The 27,943-nt window shown below is 39.3% G+C and overlaps 4 protein-coding genes across 19 annotated transcripts; 3 read left to right on the top strand and 1 right to left on the bottom strand.

Moving 5' to 3' along the window:
* The first annotated feature begins 78 nt into the window (after positions 1–78).
* On the top strand, positions 79–9,536 carry LOC124314135 (bestrophin-4-like). 11 transcript variants are annotated; one of them, XR_006911074.1, is made up of 16 exons: positions 79–320; positions 481–580; positions 764–978; positions 3,586–3,696; positions 4,004–4,127; positions 4,186–4,242; positions 4,308–4,394; positions 4,482–4,515; positions 4,578–4,783; positions 4,870–4,905; positions 4,988–5,113; positions 5,185–5,292; positions 5,372–5,431; positions 5,501–5,626; positions 5,696–5,788; positions 6,876–7,022. XR_006911074.1 is itself a non-coding variant. In XM_046779196.1 (12 exons), exons 2-12 carry the CDS (start codon positions 7,463–7,465, stop codon positions 9,426–9,428), a joined length of 942 nt encoding a protein of 313 aa, XP_046635152.1. In that variant the 5' UTR covers positions 5,698–5,788; positions 7,399–7,462; the 3' UTR covers positions 9,429–9,536. The 11 variants fall into 11 exon arrangements, 2 of the variants coding, with proteins under 2 accessions (XP_046635152.1, XP_046635151.1); XR_006911073.1 differs by having other exon boundaries at positions 481–692; XR_006911075.1 differs by lacking the exon at positions 481–580.
* A 136-nt stretch (positions 9,537–9,672) lies between these two features.
* LOC124313974 (helicase SKI2W-like) lies at positions 9,673–14,803 on the top strand. Of its 2 annotated transcripts, XM_046778889.1 has the most exons (20): positions 9,674–9,806; positions 9,875–10,177; positions 10,258–10,395; positions 10,459–10,701; positions 10,768–10,991; positions 11,064–11,176; positions 11,238–11,559; positions 11,632–11,795; positions 11,872–12,011; positions 12,071–12,300; positions 12,358–12,468; positions 12,530–12,700; positions 12,756–12,977; positions 13,047–13,145; positions 13,205–13,593; positions 13,651–13,855; positions 13,913–14,063; positions 14,128–14,306; positions 14,378–14,518; positions 14,582–14,803. In XM_046778889.1, the coding sequence occupies exons 2-20, from the start codon at positions 9,883–9,885 to the stop codon at positions 14,780–14,782; spliced, it is 3,738 nt and encodes a 1,245-aa protein (XP_046634845.1). In that variant the 5' UTR covers positions 9,674–9,806; positions 9,875–9,882; the 3' UTR covers positions 14,783–14,803. The 2 variants fall into 2 exon arrangements, with proteins under 2 accessions (XP_046634844.1, XP_046634845.1); XM_046778888.1 differs by having other exon boundaries at positions 9,673–10,177.
* A 126-nt stretch (positions 14,804–14,929) lies between these two features.
* Positions 14,930–17,155, bottom strand: LOC124314129 (saccharopine dehydrogenase-like oxidoreductase). Of its 2 annotated transcripts, XM_046779186.1 has the most exons (11): positions 16,966–17,155; positions 16,660–16,882; positions 16,477–16,588; positions 16,346–16,421; positions 16,093–16,269; positions 15,894–16,024; positions 15,582–15,819; positions 15,483–15,522; positions 15,274–15,420; positions 15,133–15,208; positions 14,930–15,070 (listed from the first exon to the last, which is right to left on the bottom strand). In XM_046779186.1, the coding sequence occupies exons 2-11, from the start codon at positions 16,826–16,828 to the stop codon at positions 14,965–14,967; spliced, it is 1,272 nt and encodes a 423-aa protein (XP_046635142.1). In that variant the 5' UTR covers positions 16,829–16,882; positions 16,966–17,155; the 3' UTR covers positions 14,930–14,964. The 2 variants fall into 2 exon arrangements, with proteins under 2 accessions (XP_046635142.1, XP_046635141.1); XM_046779185.1 differs by having other exon boundaries at positions 16,660–17,155.
* Positions 17,156–17,453: 298 nt separating this feature from the next.
* LOC124313945 lies at positions 17,454–27,730 on the top strand. 4 transcript variants are annotated; one of them, XM_046778811.1, is made up of 22 exons: positions 17,454–17,587; positions 17,670–17,829; positions 17,890–18,075; positions 18,141–18,262; positions 18,321–18,487; positions 18,556–18,724; positions 18,792–19,116; positions 19,177–19,644; positions 19,704–20,102; positions 20,161–20,435; positions 20,495–20,597; positions 20,658–21,016; positions 21,087–22,394; positions 22,460–22,909; positions 22,971–23,118; positions 23,189–23,451; positions 23,512–24,619; positions 25,654–25,854; positions 25,947–26,362; positions 26,433–26,637; positions 26,702–27,227; positions 27,300–27,730. In XM_046778811.1, the coding sequence occupies exons 1-17, from the start codon at positions 17,522–17,524 to the stop codon at positions 24,481–24,483; spliced, it is 5,940 nt and encodes a 1,979-aa protein (XP_046634767.1). In that variant the 5' UTR covers positions 17,454–17,521; the 3' UTR covers positions 24,484–24,619; positions 25,654–25,854; positions 25,947–26,362; positions 26,433–26,637; positions 26,702–27,227; positions 27,300–27,730. The 4 variants fall into 4 exon arrangements, with proteins under 4 accessions (XP_046634767.1, XP_046634766.1, XP_046634765.1 ...); XM_046778810.1 differs by having other exon boundaries at positions 24,681–25,854; XM_046778809.1 differs by having other exon boundaries at positions 23,512–25,854.
* Positions 27,731–27,943: the final 213 nt, after the last annotated feature.

The raw sequence follows: 27,943 nt of genomic DNA, 5'->3' as shown, positions 1-27,943 counted from the left end.
ATTTCTATCGATATTTTAGCATGGCTATAGGCTATTGTCTAATTAGAATTGGTGTCGTCTGCTTTCGTTTGGAAAGAAGAGCACCATGGTCGAAGAGACGAGGGTTAACTTTATCGAGGCTTTAGTATTATAACCATGCTTAAGCCTACAATGCCATGCTTTAAGTTTAATAAGAAAACGGGACGATCAATTTTGGGAAACGTACGTGGCAGCATGATGAATAGCACAACGAATAAAATTACGAAAATGTGGTCGTCTTGTCAACTCAGGTCGCGTATCTTAATGGAATCGCTTCATACACACTCCATGCTGTTTACCAGGTAATACATTAAACTAAGAATATAATTATAATCGATTTATGGGAGCTGAAATAGAAAAGAAACCTGCTTTTAATTTGGGTAATTCTAGTTTCTGGTTTACATTAATGATATGTGCCCCGTTAATCCATGGCAGTTTGTTCACACTACCTTCTTTGTGCAGATTTGAGGCCTTAACTAGCCATCTTAACAACACAACATGCAAGTTTTGCTTGTGCAGGTGTCAACCTGTCACCAGCAACAATCTCGCTATCATAGTTTGAGTAATGATTTTCATTACTTTTATTCCTGTGACCTGCTTTAAAACTATGATGCATGACTTGCATGAATTCAGTGCATTACATGGGAACCTTATATTCTCCTGTTTATTATGGTGTAACCATTGTCTCATTTTAAATATTTCCTTGTACTTGTTTAACGTAACACATTTTTTCTTTTTTCTTTAGATAAACAGCATCCCGTTTGATGGAAGAAACTACCGTGTCTGTCGAGTTACGGATTCTTCTTCACCCTTTCTTTAAATGTCCTCGTGTACACCCATGTGAGTCTGGGGGTATTCACTAGGACCCTCTTTTTCCTATCCTGCCTGGTAGGATTCAAATTCAACTCTTCAACGGATGGAGCACTTGTGGAGGCCTGGCCGTATTTCCCGGGCTCTAAGGTAGGACAAATTTAGCTAAAAATTCTACTCTGGTGGTGTTGATTATATAGTGACATGATGGTAATTGCGGGTAATTGTAATCGAATCCCAAGTTCAAACAACAGAAGTGAGTCAATGAGGTGTTGGAACTTTTGGAATCAATGCCATAAAACGTGCGACGGGATGCTCGGCCAGCAGGTCGGTCAGATTGGCCAGAGGTTTATCACCGTTGAATTCGTAAGTTGCGTAATCAATGGTCCGCATCGTCTCCAGGCCGTTTTTAGAAGCAGCTTTGGCACTGTATTGACTCACCGCCAAACATTTTACAGCTCCGGCGTTGTTGGCCTTAGCCAAGTCGAGTGACAGAGTCGCTAACGCTGTTGCCAGGCCCAGTTGGCCATACGTTTTGTCGACTGATATAATCCAAAGTTCGAAAATGGTCTTGGTGTTGTAAGTCGCAAACAGATCAATGCCTCGTTCGAGGTCGTCAAGTAGCGACACAATCAGTCGTGGCTTTTCTTGAGCTGGTGGTAGACCTGCTGGATCATCGGCCTCGGATTTTTCGATTAATTTGTTTAGTGCAACAGCCACCAGCCGGCCAGTCGAATCGCGCATTGTCAACGATATCGGATTTTTCTCGCAGCCGGACAAGTTTTTGTGCGTACTTTCACGGACACGTTTATCTATATCGATTGTTTCGTTATTTCTATCGTTGACCAAGTAACAGACAGGTGAGATTGAGTTAAAGTGTTGTTTCCTAAATTTAACCACTTCCGCCAAGTTGTCCAATCGGGCCAAATCAATTGTGAACGCTTGCCCGTCCTCTACAGCAAAATACCTTGGAAACGAATTCATATTGGCACTGTCATTTAAATGGGGAAACATAAAGTTTTCGATTAAACAATTGAAATATTAGAAAATCACGCGCGAGAAAAAATGTCGACCTTTTAGCTTAGGAACCTGGGAAGTAGATAACGTAAGGCTACACTTGTTCGCGTGTTGTAAGTGACTAAAGGTGATTGTTGAGATTTCTTTTGCTGCTGCTAGATAATGACCATGACGACTTTATCTTAACCTGACCATAAAAGGACTAAAAAAAAACCAGGAATCCAAAGCGGGAAAAAACTGAATCTTGACATACGAATTTGAAAAGATTTTTCTTTAACACTTGAAAATTTATATTTTGATTTTATGTCGTTAGACAGAAATTTAGATCTTCTTGAAGGATCTCCGCAGATGATACCAACCAACGCTAAGTATAGCTTCTTACAGTTTCCTTACTCCATAACAAAGTCCCAAAAAGTATACGTGCTAGCTTCTATGGGTAAAAATTCGTTCAAGGAATTCTTCAGCGGCCAGATTTATTCCTGAATCGACGTCAATCGATCCTTGTTCAACTGAACAAACAACCGGAGGCTTGATTTTGAAAACACCCTGACCCCATAGCCATCGTATAATGTCATCATAGCCAACAGCTGAGATATGTACGCGTAATCGTCGATCTTGGTGACTTTCAAAAGAATCGCACGCAACACCGCAGGTATAGAGTGGAAAAGCCCAGTTTTAACAGCGCGTTATCGATTTTATACACTTGATGCCAAGAACCCCATTAATCACGTCAACGGAATATAGAGACATGGGACTAGAATGAGCTTATTAGTCGCAGGGAACAAAGCGCTGAAGGAGATTCGTGACTACAGACAGCACTCAGGGAACACTTGACCGTTCGTACTTTCATTCAAAGCGCATTTGCATATTGCGTGACTGTAGCATGTTCACACTTGGGTACTGTTCATTCAGTATAATAGAGCGGAAAACCGCAATCCGCAAATACAGTTACGAAGATGCGTTCTGTAACATCCTACCTTGAGAAATTTGGAGTTCGTTGTCCTCGGTAATATGATATATACAGATATATACTTCCTAGATCGCTAAATCTTGTGGGCATTGGACATTGCATTAAGTTCACTGGTCTCTATAAAGTTGAACAAAAAGTGAAAGTATACTCGACTTACAAAAAAAAAAAACAAGTTCAGCAAGTTTTCATAGTATTATTTAGTTGTCTTATCTACTGCTGCTATTCTTCGGCCACCGTATCAGAATAATGTTATTCCTTTTTTTTTCTGAGCAAGGCCAACGGAAGCCAACGGGCGAATTCCGCAATTTTTTATATTTTGGTTGATCTTGTGGAACTCGACACACGTGATAGAGCCCGGCCATATTTGAGAGAAACAATCCGTCTAGTAGTAACCAAGAATCCGTGAAGAACGGCTGGCGCTGGAAAACAGCTGTATCGCGGTGAAGTTGTCGTGGATAGTTTTGATTGTTTCAAGTTTCAACATTGACTCGTGTGATTGAATCGGAAATTATTGCACGATGCACAGTACAGTGTTTCGTCAAGTGAGCCAAGTTCCATCGGTGCTTGCGTTTAAACAAACTTCACCCGACGCTAGCCGTTTTGGTGAATCCATTCGCATACTTTTACGGTAAAAAATCGTCAACCTATATTGTAATTACGTGTAGAATTCAATAGCATTAAATAGTTTGTAGGTGAATGAATCAGATTTTATGTAGCGGCAGATGGTCTTTGAGTTTGCGTTTAATAACAATTTCCTTGTTTCATTGCAGATGGAAGGGAAGCATCTACAAGACAATATGGAAAGACTTGTTGGTTTATTACGCTCTGTATTACCTGCTCACCATTTTACACAAATATGTACTCGACGACGACGGAAAAAAGTAAGTTTTTAAGTTGAGTGGTCGATTTTTCATTTGTCAGTTAGAATTCACGCTCAGGGTCAGCGCTAGATCGATGACCATCAGTCTTTGTTCACACGAAATAGCAACACCAAAAGGTTTTTTTTTTCTTATACCAGTCACCTTGGGCGTAAATTTGTTGTGTGTAACCATAGTGAATGGTGTAGCTATTTGGCAATTGCTGTAACGGCCATGGTCTTATTTAAATCATTTGATGCGTAATCAATAATCGGGATATGCACAAACCAATGATCACGATGATATTTTTATTTTTTTTTTCCATTTGCAGAGCCTTCGTGGCATTGGCGAAATACTGTCTGCGGAATTCCAATTCCATTAACCTCATGATTATGTTATCCTTCTTTACAACGACGGCTCTGCAACGGCTCTTCTCCATGCAAACCATGATTCCGGTAATATGGAAAAAAATTAAAAAATAAATAAAAATATAATAAAAAAAATTAAAATCAGGGAACGGCGAAAGTCATAACATTTTTCATCATGTCACTCAAAACAAATTTGCCTGAGGTAATATTTCAAATACGATTTACTGCGATCTCTATAAAAGCAAATGACATCATGTGATTGTGAAGGGTCCGATTATTGTTGAACAATTCGCACGCTGGACGGTACTGGCCTGGATACTCACTTTCCGTGTTGTTTGTAAACCTCTTAGAGCGGTTCGTTAATTTTTGGTTTTTTTAGAATTAATTTCCATCTCGTTAATTTTTACGTTTTAATTGTTTCTTAATTTTCCTGAATTTTAGTTATTCCCGGACATGATTTCTCTTCAGGTGGCTGGTAATACTGATATTGGAGTTTCCAGTGCTTTATTTTGTTTAACATTAATTTAACTCGATCAGGTATCATTCGAGAGAAAGAGAGATGCATTTTGGAGAGGGTAGAGACGGAGCACAACACGACACCTCGCGCTTTGGTGGTCATCGACTGGATGATTTTATTACTCAAAGAAACCGCGATACACAACCGTTTCACGGAAAAGTCTAATCACCTTAAAGTTCTAGATATTGTAATGTCATTCAAGAAAAGCTGCGGAAACACGATCAAAGTATGATCTTTTTATTTGTCTTTTTCCTTTCGTTTGAAATGAAACTGACACTATTGTAAAATTTATTTGCGATGGAATCCACGTAGTTTGCAACTAAAAATATTCCGTACGCCCTTATCCAGGTACTGAATGAGAGTGAAGTTGACCGTTTGAATAATCTCATCTTTAAAATAATTCATTTAATTTGAAATGTTTTATTTTTAGGCTGCCATTATTGTCGTGTACACGTACGGATTGGTTACGTTAATGGCCCGTAATTTTGAAGAGGCGGCCAGCAGTGAGTTCATGGAAGGGATTGTAAATTTTTTCCCCGTGATTCCCAGCATGCAGGTTGCTATTTTGTTTTCCTAAAATACCGTACATTGGTCCTAATCTAATTGTTTTTCTGTTTTCCCAACCAGTTTTTCATTTTTCTCATCTGGCTGAATTTTGGCCGAGTGGCCGTGAATCCCTTCGGAACCGACGAGGATGATATCGACGTCAAGCTGCTACTGGAGACTCATATCCATGTATTTCTCTTACTGCATCTAATTTTCGTCGATTTCAGTCGGATTGCAGAAGTGAATTTTTATCTTTTTCTATCCATAGGATTCTTATCGATTGGGAAATCTCTATAATCAGGAATTGGATCACATTTTTGGCGCTATGGTTCGTCAATTTATTAATTACTATGTACAAGATTACCCCACTAATTCATTGTCTTTCATTTTCATTTAGCCCCAGAAGCAATACAATGAAGCATCTTCTCTTCAAACTTCTGCTCCCATTTAGATGAGCATACTTCAACAGCATATAAACGGTGTTTACTTTCCTAAGAAGTAAGAACGTGTAACACGTTAGCATGTAAATAAATATCGAATTTTTTGTGATCTTCAAAATTCAACATTCAACTTTCTTGCTGATTAAATATAGTACTATAAGGGTTAAACAGAGAATTAGCTGCAAGAGGATCAGAAAAAAAAGTGGGTCAGCCTATTTTCCTTTATTGCCCGCCAACAACTCCTGGTAAGCGCTTATGAAGAATTCAATTATTATCTCGCTAGTTCAGAGTTAGACCAATATGATTTTATCCACTAATTTGAAACGTTTGATCCAGTGTCAATGAGAATCAAACATTTTGACCAACCAAAATGCAAAGTAGATATTTTTAGTATCCTTGTTTCCAACAAACTCCGCGCGGAGAATGCAAATAAAAACAGACGTTTGCTGTTTAAGGATTCGTTGGTCAAAGAGATTGATTGTTTGCCGTAGCTCGTAGGACTACTATCATTATCAACTTACGATAAGTCCAAGGATTCTGGATTGTATTTCGCATCGGATGCGGTGTGCCACAATTTTTATGTTAAACTAAATATGTGGAGACGTTGACAAGGTGTGTGCTAATTCTTTAGTTACCAATCTAAATGTATATTCATGTCTGACTGAATGTGCTCAAATTCCATTTGCCGAGTTCCTCCAAGATATAATTCAATCAGATCCATCCATCGCTTGGAATACCCCAAGGTTAGTTCAGTGGAAAGTTCCCAATAAGGATAAGCGTGTGACCCTGAATGCCAAGTATACTATATATTTCAGCGGAGAACTGCGTCAACGCAAACTGGTTTTCGTGATATGTTCAGCTTCAGATGTAAACGATCAATAAGCAATAGATTCATAACGGATCTAAAAATAATTAAGAGATATTGACACAATTACGAATGCTGGCAATCAGAGTTTCTGTATCTAATCTTCCCGTTTCAATAACATAAATATGAAGGCCATTCTCGCCTTTTCATTTTACTCGCGATTCAGAATATCGGCGAATTTAAAATAATACCGGTTCCGTAATTAACTAATCATGATTTACAACACTCTTGCAAGCATATTCGGTTTAATAAATAATCTTTATTCCTCAATTCCTTTCAATTCGATGACATTCTACGCAACCAATACCTGCTATGTTTTTCTTGTTTTTGTTTTAAAGAAAAACAATGTAACCTGTTTACTTGTGCCAACAAAACGTAGCCAGCTCGTTTTTTTTTTTTTTTTTTTTTTTAAAGGGGATTGTCTGATTTTTTCTCATACACTACCCTATTTTTGTGTTTCGTTTTAGGAAGGTGAGCGGATCCCAGCGGGTTTATTCCGCTTGCGTTTATAGGGGAAACCCACCGATGTTTTGTTGACTAATCTCACGCTCTTCACGCGAGTGCTGCTGGTGTCTGGTGCTTATTTAAAAGCGAAAACTCTTTAGTTGTAACAGGTCTGTTCCTATGTTGTCTGGCACTGGTCGTGACGTTCAAATCATCGTTTACGAATCTGGTCTGTCCAGAATAGTGCGTGTCATTGTTTTAACTGATGAAAATTCTGTTACAAATAGCACCATGCTAAAGTCCGTCGGTCATCTAGAGCGCACAGTCAGTCAAGTTCCATCAGTGATTGCGTTTAATCAAATTGCTCCTGAAGCTAACAGCATCGGTGAATCCATTCGTGTTCTCTTACGGTACACATCAATCAAGGGCCAATGTGTTGTGGTGTTTGTGTATATTTCTCTAACCAATTTGTGTTGCTCGATAATAATTAATAAGCTATTAAGTCGGATCATCAAGATTTTTCATTGTTTCTTTGTATAATTTTAGATGGAGAGGAAGTATCTACAAGAAAATATGGAAGCAACTGTTGGTGTACTATTTGCTTTATTATATGATAACCATTTTGCACAATTTCGTACTCGACGAAGACGGAAAAACGTGAGTTACAGTTATTATAGTAGAATAAGAACAGTGTCAAATCTAGGTCGGATATTGTCCTATTTTATTCAGGGTCAAAATTAGCCGCCCACTGGCCACTGGTTTGTTCGCACAGGGTGTAAATGATAGGGCTACTTTGTTTTTTGTTTGTTTGAAATAAATAGTCAAGGGCGCCAAGAGTGCAATGTGTACGTGGTGTAGCGCTAAAGACTTAACAATTTCACATGAACGCCGTTTTCGTGTAGGAATTGACCTTGATCTTATTTGACAAGCAAAAAGATTAAACCAGCAATAATTCCTTACCTGTGGTTTTTGTACTTTTGAAATTTGTAGAGCATTTGTGGCGCTGGCGAAATATTGCAACAAAAATTCCAATTCCATTAATCTCATGATCATGCTAACCTTCTTTACGACAACGGCCATGCAGCGTCTATTTGCTTTGCAAACAATGATACCGGTAATATGGAAAAAAATAAAAAATAAATAAAATATAATAAAAACAATTTAAATCAGGGAACGGCTAAAGTTATCACTTATTTCATTTTGTCGCTCAAGCCAAATTTGCCTGAAGTAAGTAAAAGCTAACACGATTCTCTTTATCATGTAATAATGTTCATTCTAATTGGTCTAATTATGGTTAAGGGGCCCGTAATCGTCGAACAATTCGCCCGGTGGGCGGTCCTAGCCTGGATACTTACATTCCGTGTTGTTTGTAAACCTTTGAGAAAGGTCAGTTATAACTTTTTGCTTCCTATTATTGGTTTTGATATTGATTTTGGTTGTATTTCATTTGTTTGTTTTTCTTCAGATGTTCCCCGACATGATTTCTCTTCAGATGGCTGGTAATGAGAAAATATGGATAATGATTATGAGAAATACGGACGCACGGCCTTCATTTGATTCATTCAGTGGAATTTTTCTTCTCGTTCTAGGAATTATAAAAGAGAAAGAACGAATAATCTTGGAAAGAGTTGAGACCGAACGTAACAAAACACCGCGCGCTTTAATGGTCATCGACTGGATGTTTTTGTTACTAAAAGAAAGCTCGATACAAAATCGATTTATGGAGAATTCCAATTTCCTTAAATGTGCTGATGCAGTAATGGTCTTCAAGAAAAATTGCGGAAACACCATCAAAGTACTGTTTATTGATTGATTTTACTCGTGTTAGATTAATAACTCGTGTTCCATTAAATATTCTTTGGGGGAACAGATTGCAACGAAGAATATTCCATGCGCCCTTATTCAGGTAATAATAACAATCAAATAACACTTTGTGTTATTGCCTATACATTTACTTTATTAATCTGATATATTTATCAAAGGCTGTAATAATCGTCGTCTATACTTACGGTTTGGTTACGTTAATGGCACGTAATGTTGAAGAGGCGGCCAGCTGTGAATTCTTGGAAGTTATCGTGAATTATTTTCCCGTGATTCCCAGCATGCAGGTTATTAAAGAAGTTCTACATAAGCAAAATTATTTGCTGTCGATATATAAGGTCTAAAGAAATATGTCTGTTATTTTCAGTTTTTCATTTTTCTTATTTGGCTAAATTTCGGTCGAGTAGCCGTAAATCCCTTTGGAGCTGATGAAGATGATATCGACGTGAAACTTTTACTCGAGAATCATATTCAGGTATTTTTTTTGTGCATTGATTATATCGATTTATTGGTGTGAGTTACAGAGTTCAACTACACTGATGCGGTATGTTTGCAATAGGATTCTATTCGATTGACGCATCTCTACACGCAGGATCTGGAACACGTCTTTGGTGCCATGGTAACTAAGGGACTTTTTTTACTGAATTAAATTACTTTGTTTCATTAATCAATGTCTAATATGTTTTTTGTTTTCATAGCCTGGGAAACAATATCATGAACTATCTTCAGTTCAAACAAATGCACTCCCTATTTAAAAATAAGCCTTCCTATTAATATATTTATAACCAGAGCTGTGAAAAGTATTATATTACTCTGGTATAGCATGAATTGTCTTTGTGAATTAAATAAAATGTTGCCCCTGACAAGATTGTCCTTGCGTAGTTATTTTTATAGCAAAATTTGAATTGTTTGTCCGTGTTTGTTATGAATTTTGAATTTGAAAGACAATTGCTTCTACCGCCACCTGTAGGGCTCTTTTGTCATTGCTTTCTACGTTTCGTGGAATAAAAAATACAAGGCGCGGAATCATAACAAACATATCTGCTAAAGCCTTAAATTTTATTATATGAAAACGTTTGAGACATTTCATAAATCATTGTTGGAGAATCCATCGCTCTTTATTGAGCTGTAAAGTGCTGTAACCGATAACAGCTTTAAAACTACTATATTGGCAATTAATAAGCATCACAAAATTGTTCAGACTCAGAAATGGACGGCCTACCCTTTGGAGCACCACCTATTCTTGTGGAAATGAAATCCCAAGTCCAAAATTATTTAGAAAATCCCCAGCTTCTTCCTATTCATGATCTTGAAATGGTCCAGCAATACTGGAAACATGATGCCAACATGAAGCAACTGTGCCAGACTGAAGTTGCTGCAACCCCGACTACCTTGTTGGTTGAGAGAGACATCAATACTGGAGCCTTGGCAGAAGTTGTTGAAATTGTCACTCCTCATGCAGGAATGACAAACAAAACATCAATGTCTTTACAAAGGATTCCAGGTATTGACTAAAATGAATTTTATTTGATGGCTGCTTTCATTACTGACGACTGTGCTTTTTTGTGTGAATTGCATTTCAAGGACCACCAAGTGAATGGGTTCGAGGTAGTGCAAGTAATGTGCCATTCTGGCCTGGTGGATTAGAGTGGAATCCATCTGAAACCATGTCAGATTTGCTTCAGATAGATGAACTGTTGGAGGAATTGTGTTTCAAAAAAGGTATTTCATTAAAATGTCCATACTGGCTTAAGTTGAAACTTTAACTCAGGGTGTTTATTCTAGATCTAAAAACAGTTCCACCAGGATTCAAAAATGGAATGAATTTTGGTTTGAGTGATGTCAACCTTAATCTAGCATCATCTCTAAAACCATTGAAGTCGAAACCGAACGACCAAGAAGACTCTAAATTGATCGTCGAATCTGACAGCACATCTGTTATTGACTTGGCTGATTTGCTCAAAGAGAAAGGATCCATTTTCAAATGGATTGAAGAAGAGCCACTCCTCTCAAAGAAAAACAACTTTGGTGATTTAAATCCATTTATATTTCTTCTATAGTTTTGCAAATAATGAGATGTTATCGGCCGAGCAGCTGAAAAGAAGCCGATTGCTTTGTCGGAGAACGACAATGAAAATTTCGATGACATTCCAGTAGTAGACATTTCTAAAGTACTAAGCTTGTCAGAGAAACAGAAATTGAAGTCGACTGATTGGGCGGAGATAATTGATGTATCGTCTTCGCTGGAAAACTTCAATGATCTTGTTCCGAACCCCGCGTTTACTTGGCCTTTCGAGCTCGACAGATTTCAAAAACACGTACGAAGTTTTATTTTTATCAGTACTTTATATTTGTCAGATTTTTAAAGAATTCCATGTCTTATTTTCTAGGCTATTATCCATCTCGAAAAAGGAGAAGATGTTTTTATTGCTGCTCACACTTCTGCAGGAAAAACTGTCGTAGCCGAATACGCAATCGCTCTATCTCAAAAACATATGACGAGGTGAAGTTTAAACCAACCTTTTTCATTGAGAAACATTTATAAATCAACTTTTACATTTCAGAGCAATCTACACTTCACCTATTAAAGCCTTGTCTAACCAAAAATTCCGAGACTTTAAAACTACTTTCACCGATGTGGGGCTTTTGACTGGTGACGTTCAGATCAATGCCAAAGCTACGTGCCTCATCATGACGACAGAAATCCTTCGTTCTATGCTCTATAATGGTTCTGACATCATTCGTGATTTGGAATGGGTAATCTTCGACGAGGTTCATTACATTAATGACAGTGAACGTGGTGTGGTTTGGGAAGAGGTGCTGATTCTCCTTCCGTCGCATGTCAATATTGTAATGCTCAGCGCTACAGTTCCAAACACCTCAGAAGTAAGCAAAATGGCAAAAATTAATTTATAAGCTTTGGTTACATAATTTATTTGTTTTTGTTTGTCTTTGTAGTTTGCAACTTGGGTTGGTCGAACAAAAGGACGAAAGATGTATGTTATCAGTACATTGAAGCGACCTGTACCTCTTGAACACTATCTGTATACGGGCTTGACCGGCAAGAGCAAGGACGAACGGTTCCTTATTGTTAACGCTGAAGGAGCTTTCGTCCCCAAAGGGTACGGCTATCCTTCAATTGACAAAATTTCTTTTTTCTTTCGCTTTCTTTTTACATTATTATTGGGCGTGTTACAGGTACATGGCCGCTATGGAAGCCAAGAAGTCTAAAGAGAAAGATGTCAAACCAGGTGGAGCTGCAGCTGCGGCTGGTAGAGGACGTGGTGCACCAACTAAAGAAGCTGGCAGAGCCCCCGGTGGAGGAGGTGGTCACAAAGGTGCTGCCAATTATTGTAGTTATGTCTACAATTATTTTACAAAAAGTTGCATCATTTAGGCTGGGGGCAAGCCCAAGAGAAAAATTTATTGATTGCACTTTTGGACCATCTCAAGAAACAGGATCAATTGCCTGTAGTGGCATTCACTTTTTCGCGCAATCGTTGCGATCAGAATTCATCCCTACTAACATCGGTTGATCTGGTAACAGCTGAGGAACGAGGACGCATTCATCAATTTTTTCAAAAATGCGTGTCTCGATTAAAAGGATCCGATCAAAAGCTGCCGCAGGTGTGCGACATCTTAATCAGCAAATATTTTAGAAATAATATTGAGATTTTCTTCTAGGTAACGAATATGCAGACTCTATTGAAGAGAGGTATTGGCGTCCACCACAGTGGCATATTACCGATTTTGAAAGAGGTAGTAGAGATGCTCTTCCAGGAAGGACTCGTTAAGGTGTCTATATTTCTAAATTTTCTGAATCATGAATAAATTAATCATTGTTTGCATTTTAAAGCTTCTCTTTGCCACCGAGACTTTTGCAATGGGTGTTAACATGCCGGCAAGAACGGTTGTGTTTGATACTATCCGCAAACACGATGGAACGGGATTCCGTAATTTACTTCCGGCGGAGTATATTCAGATGGCTGGTCGTGCTGGACGTCGTGGTCTCGATACAACCGGCACAGTATATATTTATTAAATTGTCTCTCGATTTCTATTTAAATTCCCTATCTGCCAAGGTCATCATTCTGTGCAAAAATGATGTTCCTGAATCAAGTGAATTGCACGCAATGATGTTGGGACAGCCGATGAAGCTGTCGTCCCAATTTCGTGTTACCTATTCCATGATTCTTAACCTTTTGCGTGTCGAGCATTTACGCGTGGAGGATATGATGAAGCGATCTTTTGGCGAAGACCATCAGCAATCCAAGTTGGGTAAGGTGAAGGAGCAGTTGCAAAAGGTAAAGTAATTATCGCAAAATGTTGTAAAGATTGGACTTCCTGTTTAAACTTAATTTTTTAAATTTTAGCTGTACGATCAAGTCCAAATGCTGCCCCAGTTAGCCTGTGATATTTGTACTGACATTGATAGTTACTACAACAATGCTTCCGCCTATCTACGTCTAAAGGTATTTTCGTGTTGAGCAATTGATTTTACAGGTACACTATTTTTTTGTTTGCACTGTAGGAAGAAATGCAGGAAAGTTTATTATCCCATCCTAGCATGGTGCGCGAGATGAACCCTGGGCGAGTTTTGATCGTCCAACATCAATCGCGATGCAACAAGCTAGCCATTCTCTTGTCTGTCGATTCAAGATCCAAAGAAAAACTGTACAAGATTTTGTTGCTGGTTAGTGAAGACGGCGAAGTGGCCAACAAGAAGGACGACCTGATCTGGACGAAGATGCTAGGCATCTCTCAGTTAAAGAAAGGCTTGTTCTATCCAACATCAAGAGTCAATCATGCCGTTGTGCTCATCAAAGCCAAACAAATTTGGGAAGTGACCAGAACTCAGCTCAAAATCGAGTCAGACAAAATTGTCGCTGATTGGGATAATCGACAAATACCTCGTTTCCGGTATTGCCGAAATATTACATGATAAATTTCAATTCTAATATTTTTTAAATTTTTTAGAGACAACCCGCCTGGACCAAGTTGCTCCATGGCTGTTCAGGAATTATCACGTCTTTCACAAGCTACATCCATTGAAGTCATCAATCCGCTTCAAGATTGGAAGTGGACAAACATGGATCTAGTGGGAAAGATGCAGGAACTGACAATTCTGTTAAACAGATTGGCGTCCGCAACCTGCACCGCTTGCTCACAGTTCGAGCAACATGTAAAAATATTTTAAGAATTTTAAAAATTAAATTTTTTACGTATTTCTTGAATTCAGTTGGAACAAACAAGTGCCTCTATGAGCATCCAAGAAGAGTTACAGAGGACACAATTCTTATTGTCTGAAGATAGCTTACTACATTCAGCTGAATACCATTCTCGACTCGAAGTCCTAAAAGAGCTTAATTATGTTGATGGCAACGGAACGTGTAAGCAATATTTAACAGGTTGCAGTGTAATGATAGCCATTCATTTTTGTCCTCCATATCTCAGTGCAAATGAAGGGCAAAGTGGCTTGCGAAATGGGAAATCACGAACTGATAATTACTGAGCTGGTATTCCACAACGTCCTCACTGAACTACAACCAGCTGAAATTGCTGCCTTGCTTTCCTGCCTGGTATTTCAGCAAAAGAACGCAAGTGAACCAACAATGACCCCTGTTCTAGAAAAGGTGAAAACTGCATTTCTTGTTTTTGTTTAAATTAGCAACTATTTGCATTAACTTTTCTTTGATAAATGTAGGGTCGGTATCGAATTCGAGAGATAGCCGAAAAGATTGGGCGTACGCAACAGGCGTGTGGGTTAAAGGAGGCGGTCGGAGATTTTGTGGACCAGTTTAGGTTCGAGTTGGTAGAAGTTGTTTACGAGTGGGCCAAAGGAATGGTAATTTTCCTTCAACGTATATTTGACGTTCGTTCTAATAATGCTTATTTTCCCTAATAATAGCCTTTTGCCGAGATCATGGGGTTGACGGATGTCCAAGAAGGAATGATTGTGCGGTGTATTCAGCGATTAGACGAAACATTGCGTGATGTCCGAGATGCTGCTCGCATCATTGGCGATCCGATTCTCTACCAGAAAATGGGAGAAGCTTCTACAGCAATCAAACGTGACATTGTTTTTGCTGCTAGTTTGTACACCCAATAAATAAAGCAAGACAAGAAAAAATTGCAAAGAACCACCAATTTAATGCTAGGTAAATGGAATACATACCAAACCCTAAGTTAAGTAACAAAAGTAAAGTTTCTTTTTAAAAAACAATATGAATTAATATAGAGGGATAATTTTTCCAACAAGAAAAAGTGCAGCAACAAATGTTTTTCATTTTCTTATAGGGAACTTTTGAGTCCAGTTTCGAATTTGACTCCATATTTGGTTAAACGTTTAATCAGGGAAGTTTTACCAAATGCCGCTCCAGGTGGATACACTCCCCCTCTGTAAAAATACAATAAAAATTTTGAACTTTACACAACACGGGAAAATCGATATGTAAGTACTCAGAGGGCAGTTTATCAGCTTCGCGAAGGAGTACAAGAGCGGCTTGTACCAAGCATATTGGTGTGGCAACGTAACCTATTGGTGTAGCAGAACGAAAATTAAATAACAAATAATAATAATTAATAATTAATTAATGTAACCTGGTTCAGGTCCAGACACTTGAACCACCAGCTCTTTTTCGGGGCGGCTCTTGTTCACATCCGTCGGCTCTGCCAGTTTCTCACTCCATCCTTTACCAGCTAAAGTAAGAACAAACGACGTTCCATCCATTTCTTTCTTAGTTGGACCTTTGAAAGAATTTTAAATTTATATATATCTTAAATAATTTATAAATTTGAATTTAATTAACCTTTGTGGTCAAATGCGCCGAATGAGAAGACTTTTGGGTACTATTCAGACAACAGAAAGTTATGCAATCGTTAAATTCCCCTTTGTTAAAACCAATTACCTTTTCCAGCAAACTGCGTCCGAATTTGAAACTCGCGAAAATACCGAACACGGTAGCCGTTGAGATCATCAGTACAGCCGCAATTAACGAAGTGAATTGTACGTACGCTGACATTTGAACTGGGCGCTTTTTTTCCTTTTCGTATAAGTACCGCTGAGATCGCATTACAACAGAGCGATCAGATCCAGGAAATGGTAGACACCATGATTTGACGATTGGATTTTGATGGAGTGGTCCCCTATTTTGTTTACAGAAAAGAACATTAACTAATTTTAACCTTGAAAAGGTATTGTTTGAATTTATATTACACACCTAGACTTTAGCTTTGGTTGACACTCGGGCAATCGCTGAGGGAAAAGCTTCTTGCGCAACGGTTTCAATTCGTTGGCACAGGCGAACCCGTAGATAGCACTCTGCCAAGTTCCGTAGTGAAGACGAAATCCCTGGTGCGTTTGATAAATAATAGCGCATTCAAGACTCGTCTAAATATTGGTTATGTGATTAAGCTTACATGTTTGGCCTTGATATTCAAATATGTTTCAACAGAGTTGACTTGCCCATCAAATTCTTGTTCTAGAAAAACAGTTCCCATATCAGCTGGGATACTGTCAAATCCACAAGCACCCACTACATAACAATCGTTGTCGCGAGCAGTAGAATTGTAATCCAATTGCATCCTTTCAAGAAACTAAAATCAAGGAGAATTGAAAAGATATTAAAGTTAATTAAATTAAAATTAAGTTATTTTATTTGTCCAAATTTACTTGAGGCTCCCCACTTATGTCAAGATGGCTTGTTCCATTTTCAACACAGGCTTTCACTACAGCTTCTCCATAAAATCTAGAAATTCAAGATGCATTAGGGTAACACATTTAAAACATATGTTTTCACATACCTGTAAGGCCCCACACAGTTTAGAACAATCTTCCCTTTCTTGGCCATCTCACTAAGTGAATTTGGATCACTAACATCTGCCTTAATGACTCCAACATTCGTGAGAGATTTCCCTGCAATAATATTTAAATAAAATTAATTAACAAAAAAACATACAGTGAGATAGCTTATTATCTGAATTTACCAGTCACATTCTCAGCTTTTTCCAAAACTTGCTTTAACTTTTCGACATGACGACCAGCAACTGCCCAAGTGAGTTTCTCTTCGTCGGCAACACGAGCTACTTCCATAACGACATACTGACCAGTGAATCCCGTTGCACCAAAAATGATCAAATCGTACTCTCGTGCCATTTTCGTATGTGAATCAGCAAAGTTGTAATACGTCTAACTGTACAGTACACTCGACTATAGCGGAATAAGTTCAGATTCAACTAAATGTTTGACTTTAAAGCAGAAACGAAAAAGGATCAAATGATAACAGTATCGACCTTTCACTCACTACCAGCGATTGGAACTGACAGTTTATCAATGGCAAAGTCCTAACATTAGATAGTTTAGAAAGCCCAGAACGCCTTAGGTAGCTTTGCATATCATATAGAGAGAAAGCGGGTTGGACGACAAAATTTAGGTTGTCAAAACCAACTAAAAGCGGCTATAAAAAACTTTTTTATGTAATGCCAACCTGGGGAAAAAAGGTCGTCAAGGGGTAGGCCTAACCTTCGTAATTACAGCCAATGGTACTATCTTTTATCTACGTGGATCCACGTAGGCCTCATGAGAAACACGTGGGGCCATGACATTGTCTGATTAGCACACAATTTTTTAAATAAAAAATAAACATTAATCTAGATACCAATTACACTATTTTAATTCGTGTATTTTTTGTTACATGCTAAAGAATAATACGAAGTAATTCAAAAATTGAAAATGTATCTGTAAAATTAGTTTCTCACATTTGCCCCTTGGATCTTGGATGGTCAGAATCAGATGTCTTCGTCTGTAAGCGATTGTCTGTAGACGGTGACGGATGTGTGTCTCCTGAGAATGGCCTCCATTATTATAATTTCGGCGCTGCTCATTGTTCCTTGTCGTTTGGCATTCAAGATACCGGTGAATTTAAATTTTTCTGGTTTTGATTCGTTTGTTAAATGTTTAGTCTTAATTCCTATTGTGGAAATGTTTCAATCATTAGGATAGTGGGTCGGCTGTAGCGAATTTGTGGTCAGAATTTGAACTGCAACTTCAGGACACTGTCTTCCAGGCATTAGATCGTCATGAACGACATCGTCGAGCTGCTCCAGTTCAAGACGTTTGGACAGGATTCGTTCCCGATCTTTATCAGCATCGAGATCGTAAGTAGTTAGAAAGCGTTGCAGATGTGGTTATCTTATTTCGTGATTTTAAAACGGCAGAATTGGTGGTGGATTCTGTGAACATCGTTTCTTCCAACACGCTGCAATGTCCAAGCCAAAATGGAAATGAAGTATTGCTCGATTCGGTGCAATATGAGAAACGGAGATACACGTTAGTAACTTGTGGTGATCGCCTCAACTTGTATCGTCTGAATTCTAACGCTCTTCAACTCATGGACTATAAAAGTAAGTATAATTTGTGCTGGATTGTATTTGTTGGAACAATATGTCATCATTGTTTGTACTTTTAGTATTGTCTGATAGTGCAATATCCCTTGAGCATTTCAAACTCTTCGACCCAGAAAGCGGCGAAATTCTTCTATTTCTGTTGGTATTAACACCAAAAAGTCTAGAGGTTTACAAAGTTCACAAGGCGAGTTTTGAATTAATACGATTTTTTCCGACAAATGCTAAATTTTTTATCATAGCAGGACACACTGGAACTCTCTGTTAACCAACAGCTTATTAACGAGTTTGCAGGGTTGCAAGTGTTTGACGTGAATGGAGATATTTTTTGCATGTTAGCTAAAAAGACAGATAATCAAATAAGACCTGGAATCTTCAAGTTGGCCTTGAATAAAGGCCAAATTCACTTCGAGTAAGTACATCGTATTTATTTTCCTGTAATTATTTATCACGTTATGTATTCTGTTTTCCACCCAACAGCCTGGTGACGACATCCTCATTCACCGACAACTCTCCGATACAGATATGTACCGTTGATGGCAAAGGTCATCTGTTTCATTACGACGTTGATCAGAAACGGCTCAACACTTATCTGTTTGACACTCTTCAACTAGAACATCACCAGATAATTGAGGCAGAAGGAGTTAAGGTAAGTGGTCTTCTATTGTATTATTTAGAAGAATTCAGGTAGTTATTTTTAAATCCCTCTTCCGCAGGATTTTCAATGTTTCCGGATAGGTTCGACTCACTACTTGGCGTTTGCCACATTTCAATCTATGAAAATCTTCCAGTTCGTCGATGGTTTCTACGAGGCATTACAAACTTTGCCTCTTCAAGGCGTGTCGGTCATCAAGCCTTTATCGCCACCAACTTACCGCGACGATACTTTTCTATTAATCAGTGGATTTAATGTGACGTCATTTGAAGCTTTCGTCAATATTTTGCTGCTAGATGCCTCGTCACTTACATTCGTACCCATGCAATCGACTTGCTCCGATCCAATCGTTATAGATTCACCGCCTAAGAAAATAAAACCTTCGGGTAACATACTAACTTTTTCTGTCATGTACATTAAATCACAGACTAATATTTGGTTCCTAGACATTGGCTGCCTCACATCTATCGACAATTTGGATTTCAGCTCACTCACGTCAATGATTCTCGATCAGCAATTACTACTGGTCATTTCTGAAGGATCAGTAGGATGGATTTTTACAGTCGATGTCCACTTGGAGCCTGTAGAAAATCCTGTAGCCCGACAACTACTCGGAGTTCAAGGTCGCATCGACGCGACTACTTCGGCGGCTGAAAAGGCTGGTGCCAAATCGCGCGAATTTCTCGAATTTTCCAAAGGAATAGTACTGTATGATAGTGACGTCAAACTGAAGGGCTCGTGGAAGGTGAGAACGATTGAGGTACCGGAAGTTACACTGGAGAAAATCAATCAAACTGAAGTTGATTTCAATCCGGAATCCTGGATCCCCGGACTTGATGTCATCGTCGGTGATATCCAGAAAAAGATGACTGAACTAGAAAGGCTGCTTGACGACATTGATGGTCGTTTACAAGGTAAAGTGATTAAACATGATATTTGATTCATTTTTATTTTACTATTATTTGATTCATAGGTACAATCCAAAACGCTACTCAAGATAACATCGATTTTGGACACCTTATCGTCGACGGGTCAATGTTAATCAATCAACTCGAAGTAACCAAATTGTCTGTTGAGAAACTGAATGGACTACCTTTCGACCCTTTGGTCACCGATGTAGTCCGGCTTGATTCTGAGCGAATGATAGAGAGTCTTGTGTTAATGGGGACACTGACAACCGATGCCCTTAGCGCCAAACAAATCAACGGCATTTTAGTTGAAGATGTTCTTGTGAAAAGTGACAAACATCCTAAAATCACTGGTAACCTCATCGTCAACAATAATGTTAGCGTTGTCGGAGACGTAATCGTCGGTGGAACTGTTAACGGAATCGATTTGAGTAGTGAAATTTTGACTTCAAATGATACCCATGGTAAATATTATCACTTCGTTCTGTTATTAAAGACAATAACATTTTTTTTTAATTGTAGACTCAATTAATTTCGCTGATGATGTGATCGTTGTCGATTTATCTGTCGATGGACACCTGAACGGAGTTGATGCTTCGCATGTGCTACCTAATGTCGTCGTCGATAAAACACTTGACGTTCAGCTGGATAAAGTCCATTTCGACCATTTGATGATAGACGGAAATTTGGAGATCAAATCTGACATGGTTAACAACATCGATATTATGGCTTTGAATGCCAGCGCTATTAGACTAGACGCTGACCAGCTTATTGAAGGCAGCATTGTTTTTAAACAAGTATGTTTAGGTTTGCAACGCAAAAAAATTATTTCATAATTCCGCTCATTTCTGTATAGGGTGTCACTGCTGAAAAGTTTCTCCAAGTTGAAATTATCAACGGAATTAATTTTGATGACTTCATAACTAAAAACACAAGTTTGGACGACATCATCATGACTGGTATATTCTTTAATACAGTTTTCCAGCAGATTTATTTAAAACCTGCGTGTACTCATACAGGAGAAAAAGTTTTCCATGGGAATGTCACCACCCGTGTACTTCATGTCGAAAAAACGGTTAACAACCATCATCTTCACAACGCCCTTACACTCGATACAAATCAAACTGTTGAGGGAACATTGCGTTTGCTAAATGGATTTGAAGTTCCTACTGGAGATTTAACCGTAGAAAATGTCAATGGTGTTAACTGGAAAGCTGTCAGGGAACACGGAGTACATCCTGCTATCTTAAAGCTGCAAGGAATAAATAAGAACGTCACCATTCGTAATTTATGCTCAATTGGTGGCTCTTTGGCTGCCGGACACCTAAAGGTAAACGGAGAAAGCCTTGAAGACCTCCTGAACGACATTGTTTATTCCGTAAGTAAAAATATTTTCTCATTAAATTTTCTCAGATTTATAGCTTTCACGATAATTTTTCTTCATGCAGAATGGCGACGACGTTATAATAACTGGCCCCAAGAAATTTTCCTCATTGAAGATAAATAGTCTGCAGGTTAACGGCTACATAAACGGGTTGAAGTTATTGGAGGAATTGCTTACATCCAGCACTGATCAGACTATTACTGGCCGCTACGATTTCCAACGTTTTGTCGACTTTTCTGCGCTGGATGTTAAGGGCCGTCTTAACAAATATAATTTGGATGAGCTGCTAGGAAGTGTATTGCAATTTGACGATAACTTCAATTCGGTAACATGCCGCTTGAAATTCTACCACGTCAGTGTTAGTGATGAAATCATAGTCAACGGATCTATCAACGGTTTTCCCACGGATTTAATGGTGCTCGACGGTGTGGATCAAACCTTCACTGCACCACAAAAACTAGTCTCTCCGGATTTCAGTTCTTTGACCATTGGCGGCAATCTGAATATGACGGACGCTACAAACCATGTCAACGGATTAGATTTGGATCTCTTCGACCGCCGAAGAGTTACCGTCTCCACGGATCAATGGATTAGAGGCGCTTGGGCGGTCGGTAATATTTCAAGAGATACACTTTCATTCCGAACACTGAACGGCCTCACTGTGGACAAGTGGAAATCGTCTTTCGTACACGCGCACTCCCCAACTGCTCAGACAATCAAAGCTGATTTATTCGATATAAATGTGTTGGAAGTCAAAGGCGACATCATGACTTCATCGAATAAAATTAACGACTACGACCTTCACTGGCTAAGTCAAGTGGCTGGAGACATACGAGAAAAATTAATTTTTAACACTAGCGTGTCCTTTGAGCATCTGGAATCGGAGCAAATTCGTGTAAGCGGAACTGTGAACGGCTTCTCGCTTCAGCGACTCAAGGACGACGTTGTCCATCATAATCAAAAGCCCCGCGTTACAGGAGTCAAGAAATTTAAAACAATTCAAGTGAAAGGAGATGTGGACGCCGAACTGGTGAACGGCCGCCGTTTACTCGACTCATTTTTGCACATCAGCGCCGACCAAACGATCGAATCACCTATTAAATTCGCAGATCAAGTTATTGCTGGCGATATGAAAATGATTGGAGACTCGACTACTCTCAACGGGGTACCAAACTCGCTGCTGTTCTCCTCCCAAACGCTGACTCATAACATCCACCGCGGTGACATCATTTTCGAGCAACAGATCGATGTAGACTCTCTAGAGATAAAATCACTACAGGGCGAGAATTGGGAGCAGTTAGTTTCCTCACTGGCACGAATCAATGATACAAATATATTCACGGAGACTGTTACATTCACCAGTCCCGTCAAGGTTAGTAGAGGGCGGTTCAAATATGTACATTTCAAATTGATTTTATCACTGTATGTGTATTTTAGATTGAAGGCGCGTTATCGGTTGGAGAGCTGAATGGTGTCGACGTGAAGAAGTTTATCGAAGACGTTGTTCTTGTCGATGTCGATGCAAACATTACGTCTCCGAAATATTTCGATCAGCTGGAAACTGCTCGGCTGTCTACACACAGGCTGTCAAGTGATTCCGTGTATCCGGATATAATTAGCACAGCGAGAGATGCCATTCGGCTTGACGTCAGTGATATTGTGAACGGAACAATGGTTTTTGAAACAATCTCAGTCAACCGGAATGTGAAAGTTTCCAAGCTGAACGACCAATCTTTTCCTTCTGGCTTTGTTACGCTAGACACTGACCAAGAGCTACCTGACTCCATGGTGGTTGATAAAATAATCATGCTCGGTGACATCATACTGGAAGACGGAGCCCGAGTTAATGGATTCGACCTCAAGGCGGAATGTGTAAACACTTGGATGGTGACAGCAAAAAATAATTGTTTATTTGAAATATGTTCTTACAGCCGCTTGTACTTTACAGGTGGATGGGGACGAAAAGATTGAATCGCACAAAGTCTTCCAAGGCCAAGTCGATTTATCAGGAAACCTCACGGTTACTCAGAAAGTGAACGGAATACCTGACTTTGGACAGGAAGTTGTTATGCTTGCGAATGTTGGATCTGTCTATGGTAATTTAATTATGGCGCCACCTTTTTTCATTGAATAATTCTACATTTCCTTGCTACTTTCATTTACTAGGAGCTCCGCAATTCAGTGACCTTACGATTAGTGGTAACGTTGTGAATGTTGGACTGACAAATGATATTGATTTGGCTGATCTGGCATCGCGAGCGCTCTACCTTGATGCGCCTATCAACACCAATGCCGTATGGTCCTTAGGAAATGCTATAATTCATGGCGGAAATTTCCTGCTACCAGTTGAAGCCAAGATCAATGACAATTCTTTCAACGTTGGCCAGTTAACTGGCATTACTAGCTTCGTCGAACCGCGAATTCTAAAGGTATTGCAATGCAAAAATCGCAATGCCTTTAATTTTCATTAATTTTACGTTGAACGATAGGTAGAGGAAAGAAACGTATACAATGCAGCCTTACAATGGCATGATGCGTTGCGACACGCGTATTTCAAGATGGATCACTTGGATCTCAGTCAGACCATCGGTCTGCCGCACCAAGTCACTGCGCTTTCCGAATTACAGATGAACGACACTTCACTTCTCTTCATAGGGACCCGTGGAGGTTCAATGGTCTACAGTCGCAAGTCAAATGAAACAAGCTACAGTCTAGCTGGCATTCCTCCGGACACGGGCAACGTGTCGAAATGGCTTGCGTTGCCACCTGATTCTGCAGCGAGTCTCTCTACAACTGGAACAAAACTTTGGCGCATCGTTTCGGTTGATCCTTTCCGCATGGACTTGGTTGAGGATTTTGGATCAGATGTGGTGGACATAACTGACGAAGCTATCCATAATCTTCGATCGGTGTCGACTAGCGGAAATGCCAGTAAAACAAATCCAGCAGTGACGTCGTTGGGTGGAGTGCAAGTGTACGAGCGCATGAAGACGCCAGCAGAAATGTCCAATTCTAACGGGCAATGGAATTCCGATTACAAGATGCACAACTTCCGCTTGGGTTCCAAATCGATGATTGCCCTCATCATGTCATTCTCACCCGAATTATTGGCAAGTGTTGTTGGTTGTCCGGGTGTGCGTTTATTTAGCACAAACACCGGTTCCATGAAGTTGGAACACATTATTCCAGCTTGTGACGTCCGCGCCATCACAACTTTCAGTCACGGTAACTTGCCTGATGATTATCTTCTGTTGGCTGAGCACGAGGCCGTTACCGTCTACCACTACGAAGGGGCCAGTGGATACGTTCAAAAATTCCGACTTCCTTACCCGACTGCCACTGCTCTTCATTCTTGGTCCATCAAATCTGGAAGTGACAGTGATCTTCTTGTGGCTGTTGCCAAAGCTGACCGTGTAGCCATTCACAATTCTGTTACGGTTGGTGATTATATTGTGGATTGATTATTTAAGTTTGTATATTATTGTTGTCGATGAATGTGTTGACACATATTACAATTAATCTAATCCTCATTTTTTTTCTGGAGTTTCAGATTTTGTAGCTTGTAGCAACTTGCGCAACAGTGGTCTGGCTAGCGTGGTAATTATTTAAATAGCGATCATTTGGTTTGAAGGTAACTCCGTACCCGTCTCGGTAATAGGTACCTAACTCCATGACTAAGCAATCTATGGAGAGACTACATTTAGGTAGCCAGCATCTATACTTTCACAATGGAGCCTACTTTATTCGCTGAACAAAGAACACTTGTTTAGATTTCTAAAGAATGACGAATTGTAAAGACAACGTTGATGTTTTATGGTGAAATCAGTTTCTGAGGGACAAGAATGGATTGTGACTAGGCCAAGTGGTAGGGGCGTTGTCGATTTCGGGAAAACCTGCATAGCGGTGAGAAACCTTGACCTATCTGAGATTCTCGATTCCGCCATTACGATTGAAATGGAGATAAACCCGCATTTTCGGCTTTTTTTATAGCTCCATGCTCCAACTGTGCTTGAAATCGATCAGACCCAAAAACAATATTTACCATACTCTTTAGTCGTTATAACCTCCAAAATCTCTCCAGTTAGCACAGATGACTCAGCCAAATGTACACGACTGTGATATAACAAAACTTATGATAGCATCACTACGATAGTACGATACAGTAAAATGTGCCGTGTTAACAGTGTATGGCTACCGTAGAAGGAACAAACACGTTTAGAAAATATTTGCTCTACACTCGAGCTGGTTTTCCAACGCAGTATTACGCCAGACTTCCGTGTCTTTTGGTGCCGCGCGCAGAAGGTCGGTCAATCGGAAGTTGAAACGCCCAAAAAAGTTGGGTGTGACTGCAAAGCATTCTGGGAGTGGGTGTTGGCCTTCCGTCTCATGACCTTCTTAATCATAATGTTTATTCCTTTTCTGGTATGAGATTGATTTCTTTCCTCTGATTAATGCCCATTTCAAGGTGATCCCGTACACTGATTTGTTCGTGACTCGGCCGTTTTTTGTTCTACCTATTTAATTACCAACCTGTCGCGGATGGTTTACACCAGTTTATACTGCACGCTTATGCCGCTTGCCTTTCTCTTTTTCGATTGTAGAACTATAGTAAATTTTTTTTGCCTTTGAAGGGTGACAACCAACATCTCTTTCATGCGAGAACGAAAAAAGAGGCAGGAGCAAGAGTGGACTGGTTAGTCTATCGTAAATCCCCTTTGGCTGTGGACGGGTCCATCGAGTGTTCTTAGAAATTGTGCAACTCAAGAACGAATTCCTCCCAGATATTTTGAAGTAGTCGCCAGTGGTTTGCTACTCCTCACTCATCAAGCACGGTATTAGTAATCGTTTTAATTAAAACAAATTAAGTAATAATAACTAAAGGCAAAATTATTTTGACGTAATCTAATATACATTTTTTTCATAGAAAAATTGCAGTTAATTAAACAAAGACAGAGTTTGTTTCGCCATTCCAAAGACCAAAGAGTCGAGGTGAAAACCCAGACAAACCTGTTTTTGTTGTCAGAACACGAAGAATTTAAGGAAATGTTGGCTTCAGCAATAATATTTGCGGCTGCTGTCGCGCTAGTATCGGCAAACAACGCTCCAACCTATCCTAGTGATGTCTCCAGTACGGCCGGCAATTCTTATGAGAGTTATCCTCCGTTTAATGGTGCAAAAGTTCCACAAAATGGGAAACCATCTAATTCTTCTTATCCTGATGATGGCTGTGGAGACTACTCTGTCCGATTTAAAGGCGATGGATACTGTTATCCTCTTCTGAAGAAAGGCCCTTGCGAGAATGTGTTGTTTTGGATTACGGTCGACCCCTATACTTATGAGGTGGGATTTTTTTTTAATAATTAATAATGTTCTTGTATTTTATCCAATATTTTTTTTTTCAAACTTTTAGGGAATATGTACTCCTCGCCTTTGTGGTAGAGAAAAAGTGTTCGTCGGTCGAGATGGTCTTTGTCACGATATTTACGATACTAAAGAGTGCCGCGGAGGTAGGCGTCTTTATTACTCGGCTTACGGAGATCCAATTTGTGATTGTCCTGTTGGGCAATATCCATTCCCATCAGAGGAAGACGATTGCGTTCCTTTATTTACCCAAGGTACAGTAAACGCCAATTTTCCCAAATTATTTGTTAATTAATTTCTTTTTATGATTTTTTTAAGGACCGTGTCCAACTTATCAGGTTGTATCCGTTAGTTCATCAGGTAAATTAGAGTGTGCCCCCAACACTTGTCAACTCGTTGATAGATACCAAGATTTCCTCCTGCAATTGGTCCCAGTTAAACAATCAAGAATAAGTAACGATGACGAAGACGATGAATATGGATACTGCTATGCGTTAGGCACTCGAGGACCTTGCTCACCTTCTGAACTTTTTGGTTACAACATCTTTAGCTCTCAGGGAGAGTGTGTTGACATGGATGACCCTAGAACGCCATACTTTTCTTCTCCGGAAGAGAACGCAATTTTAGATGATGTCTTTGATCGGGCCGCAAACGAACCCATAAAAACAAAGAATAACAAAAGTAATACGTTTTTTCGTGCACAACGTTTATCAAGAAAACGAAGACAAGGACCCAATACTTTTGGGATATTCCAACAGCCAAGTAGAATTCCAACATCTCTCCTAAATCCCTGCCAAACTGGCGGTCGAAACGGAAATAATTTCAAGTGTGCAAATCCTTTGGTGTAAGTTATTTAGATGCAAATTTGCAAACAACTAAGGGCACTTGATAATTTCTGTAATAATTTCTCTTACAGTCCTAGTAGACCAGTCCGCGACGTTAGTCAGCCTGTCAGTCCTGCTTTCGGTTGCCGACCAAATGATTTCTTGCAAGCTACTGGACAATGCGGTAGCAACCGTGGGCCAGCTAGCTGCGGACCTTCCTACCAATTCATCCCAGCTACAAACCAATGTAGACCACGCTTTTGATAAGGAATTGCCTGAAAAAGATTCGATACAGTTATATTATTAAATTCCGATAATTTGTATTTCGGCCTGGTATCCTTTTCGTAATTAATTGTTCCGACTATCTCACTTGGAAAACTTATCTATTTTAGGAAACAAACCGGCATATAAGTAATTAAACAAGATAGTGGATAAACCTAAAATTCACTTCTCAATATTTGTATAAGAAATTTCGTAATTGATGCGAAAATACAAGTCTCTTGATATCGCACGGTTATCAAAATCACTCAAGTTTCTTCTGTTCTAGCTTTCCTAATTTAATTTTGCTATGACTTAATTTAACTAAGAACTTTTGTACGATACTTTAACAAACATTTTGATGAATTAAGTGTCAGCTGTTTGAGACGCCGTATGCGAAATGAGATAAGGAGAAGCCGAGAAGGTAAGCGGTGAACGTGATTGCCCGGAGCACATTGTGAATACGGACAAACGCAAC

This window comes from Daphnia pulicaria, chromosome 10 (genome assembly GCF_021234035.1).
Source record: "Daphnia pulicaria isolate SC F1-1A chromosome 10, SC_F0-13Bv2, whole genome shotgun sequence".
Classification (NCBI taxonomy): Eukaryota; Metazoa; Arthropoda; class Branchiopoda; order Diplostraca; family Daphniidae; genus Daphnia; species Daphnia pulicaria.
The sequence above is the reverse complement of the archived record's forward strand: the minus strand, read 5'-3'. Positions and strand labels throughout refer to the sequence as shown.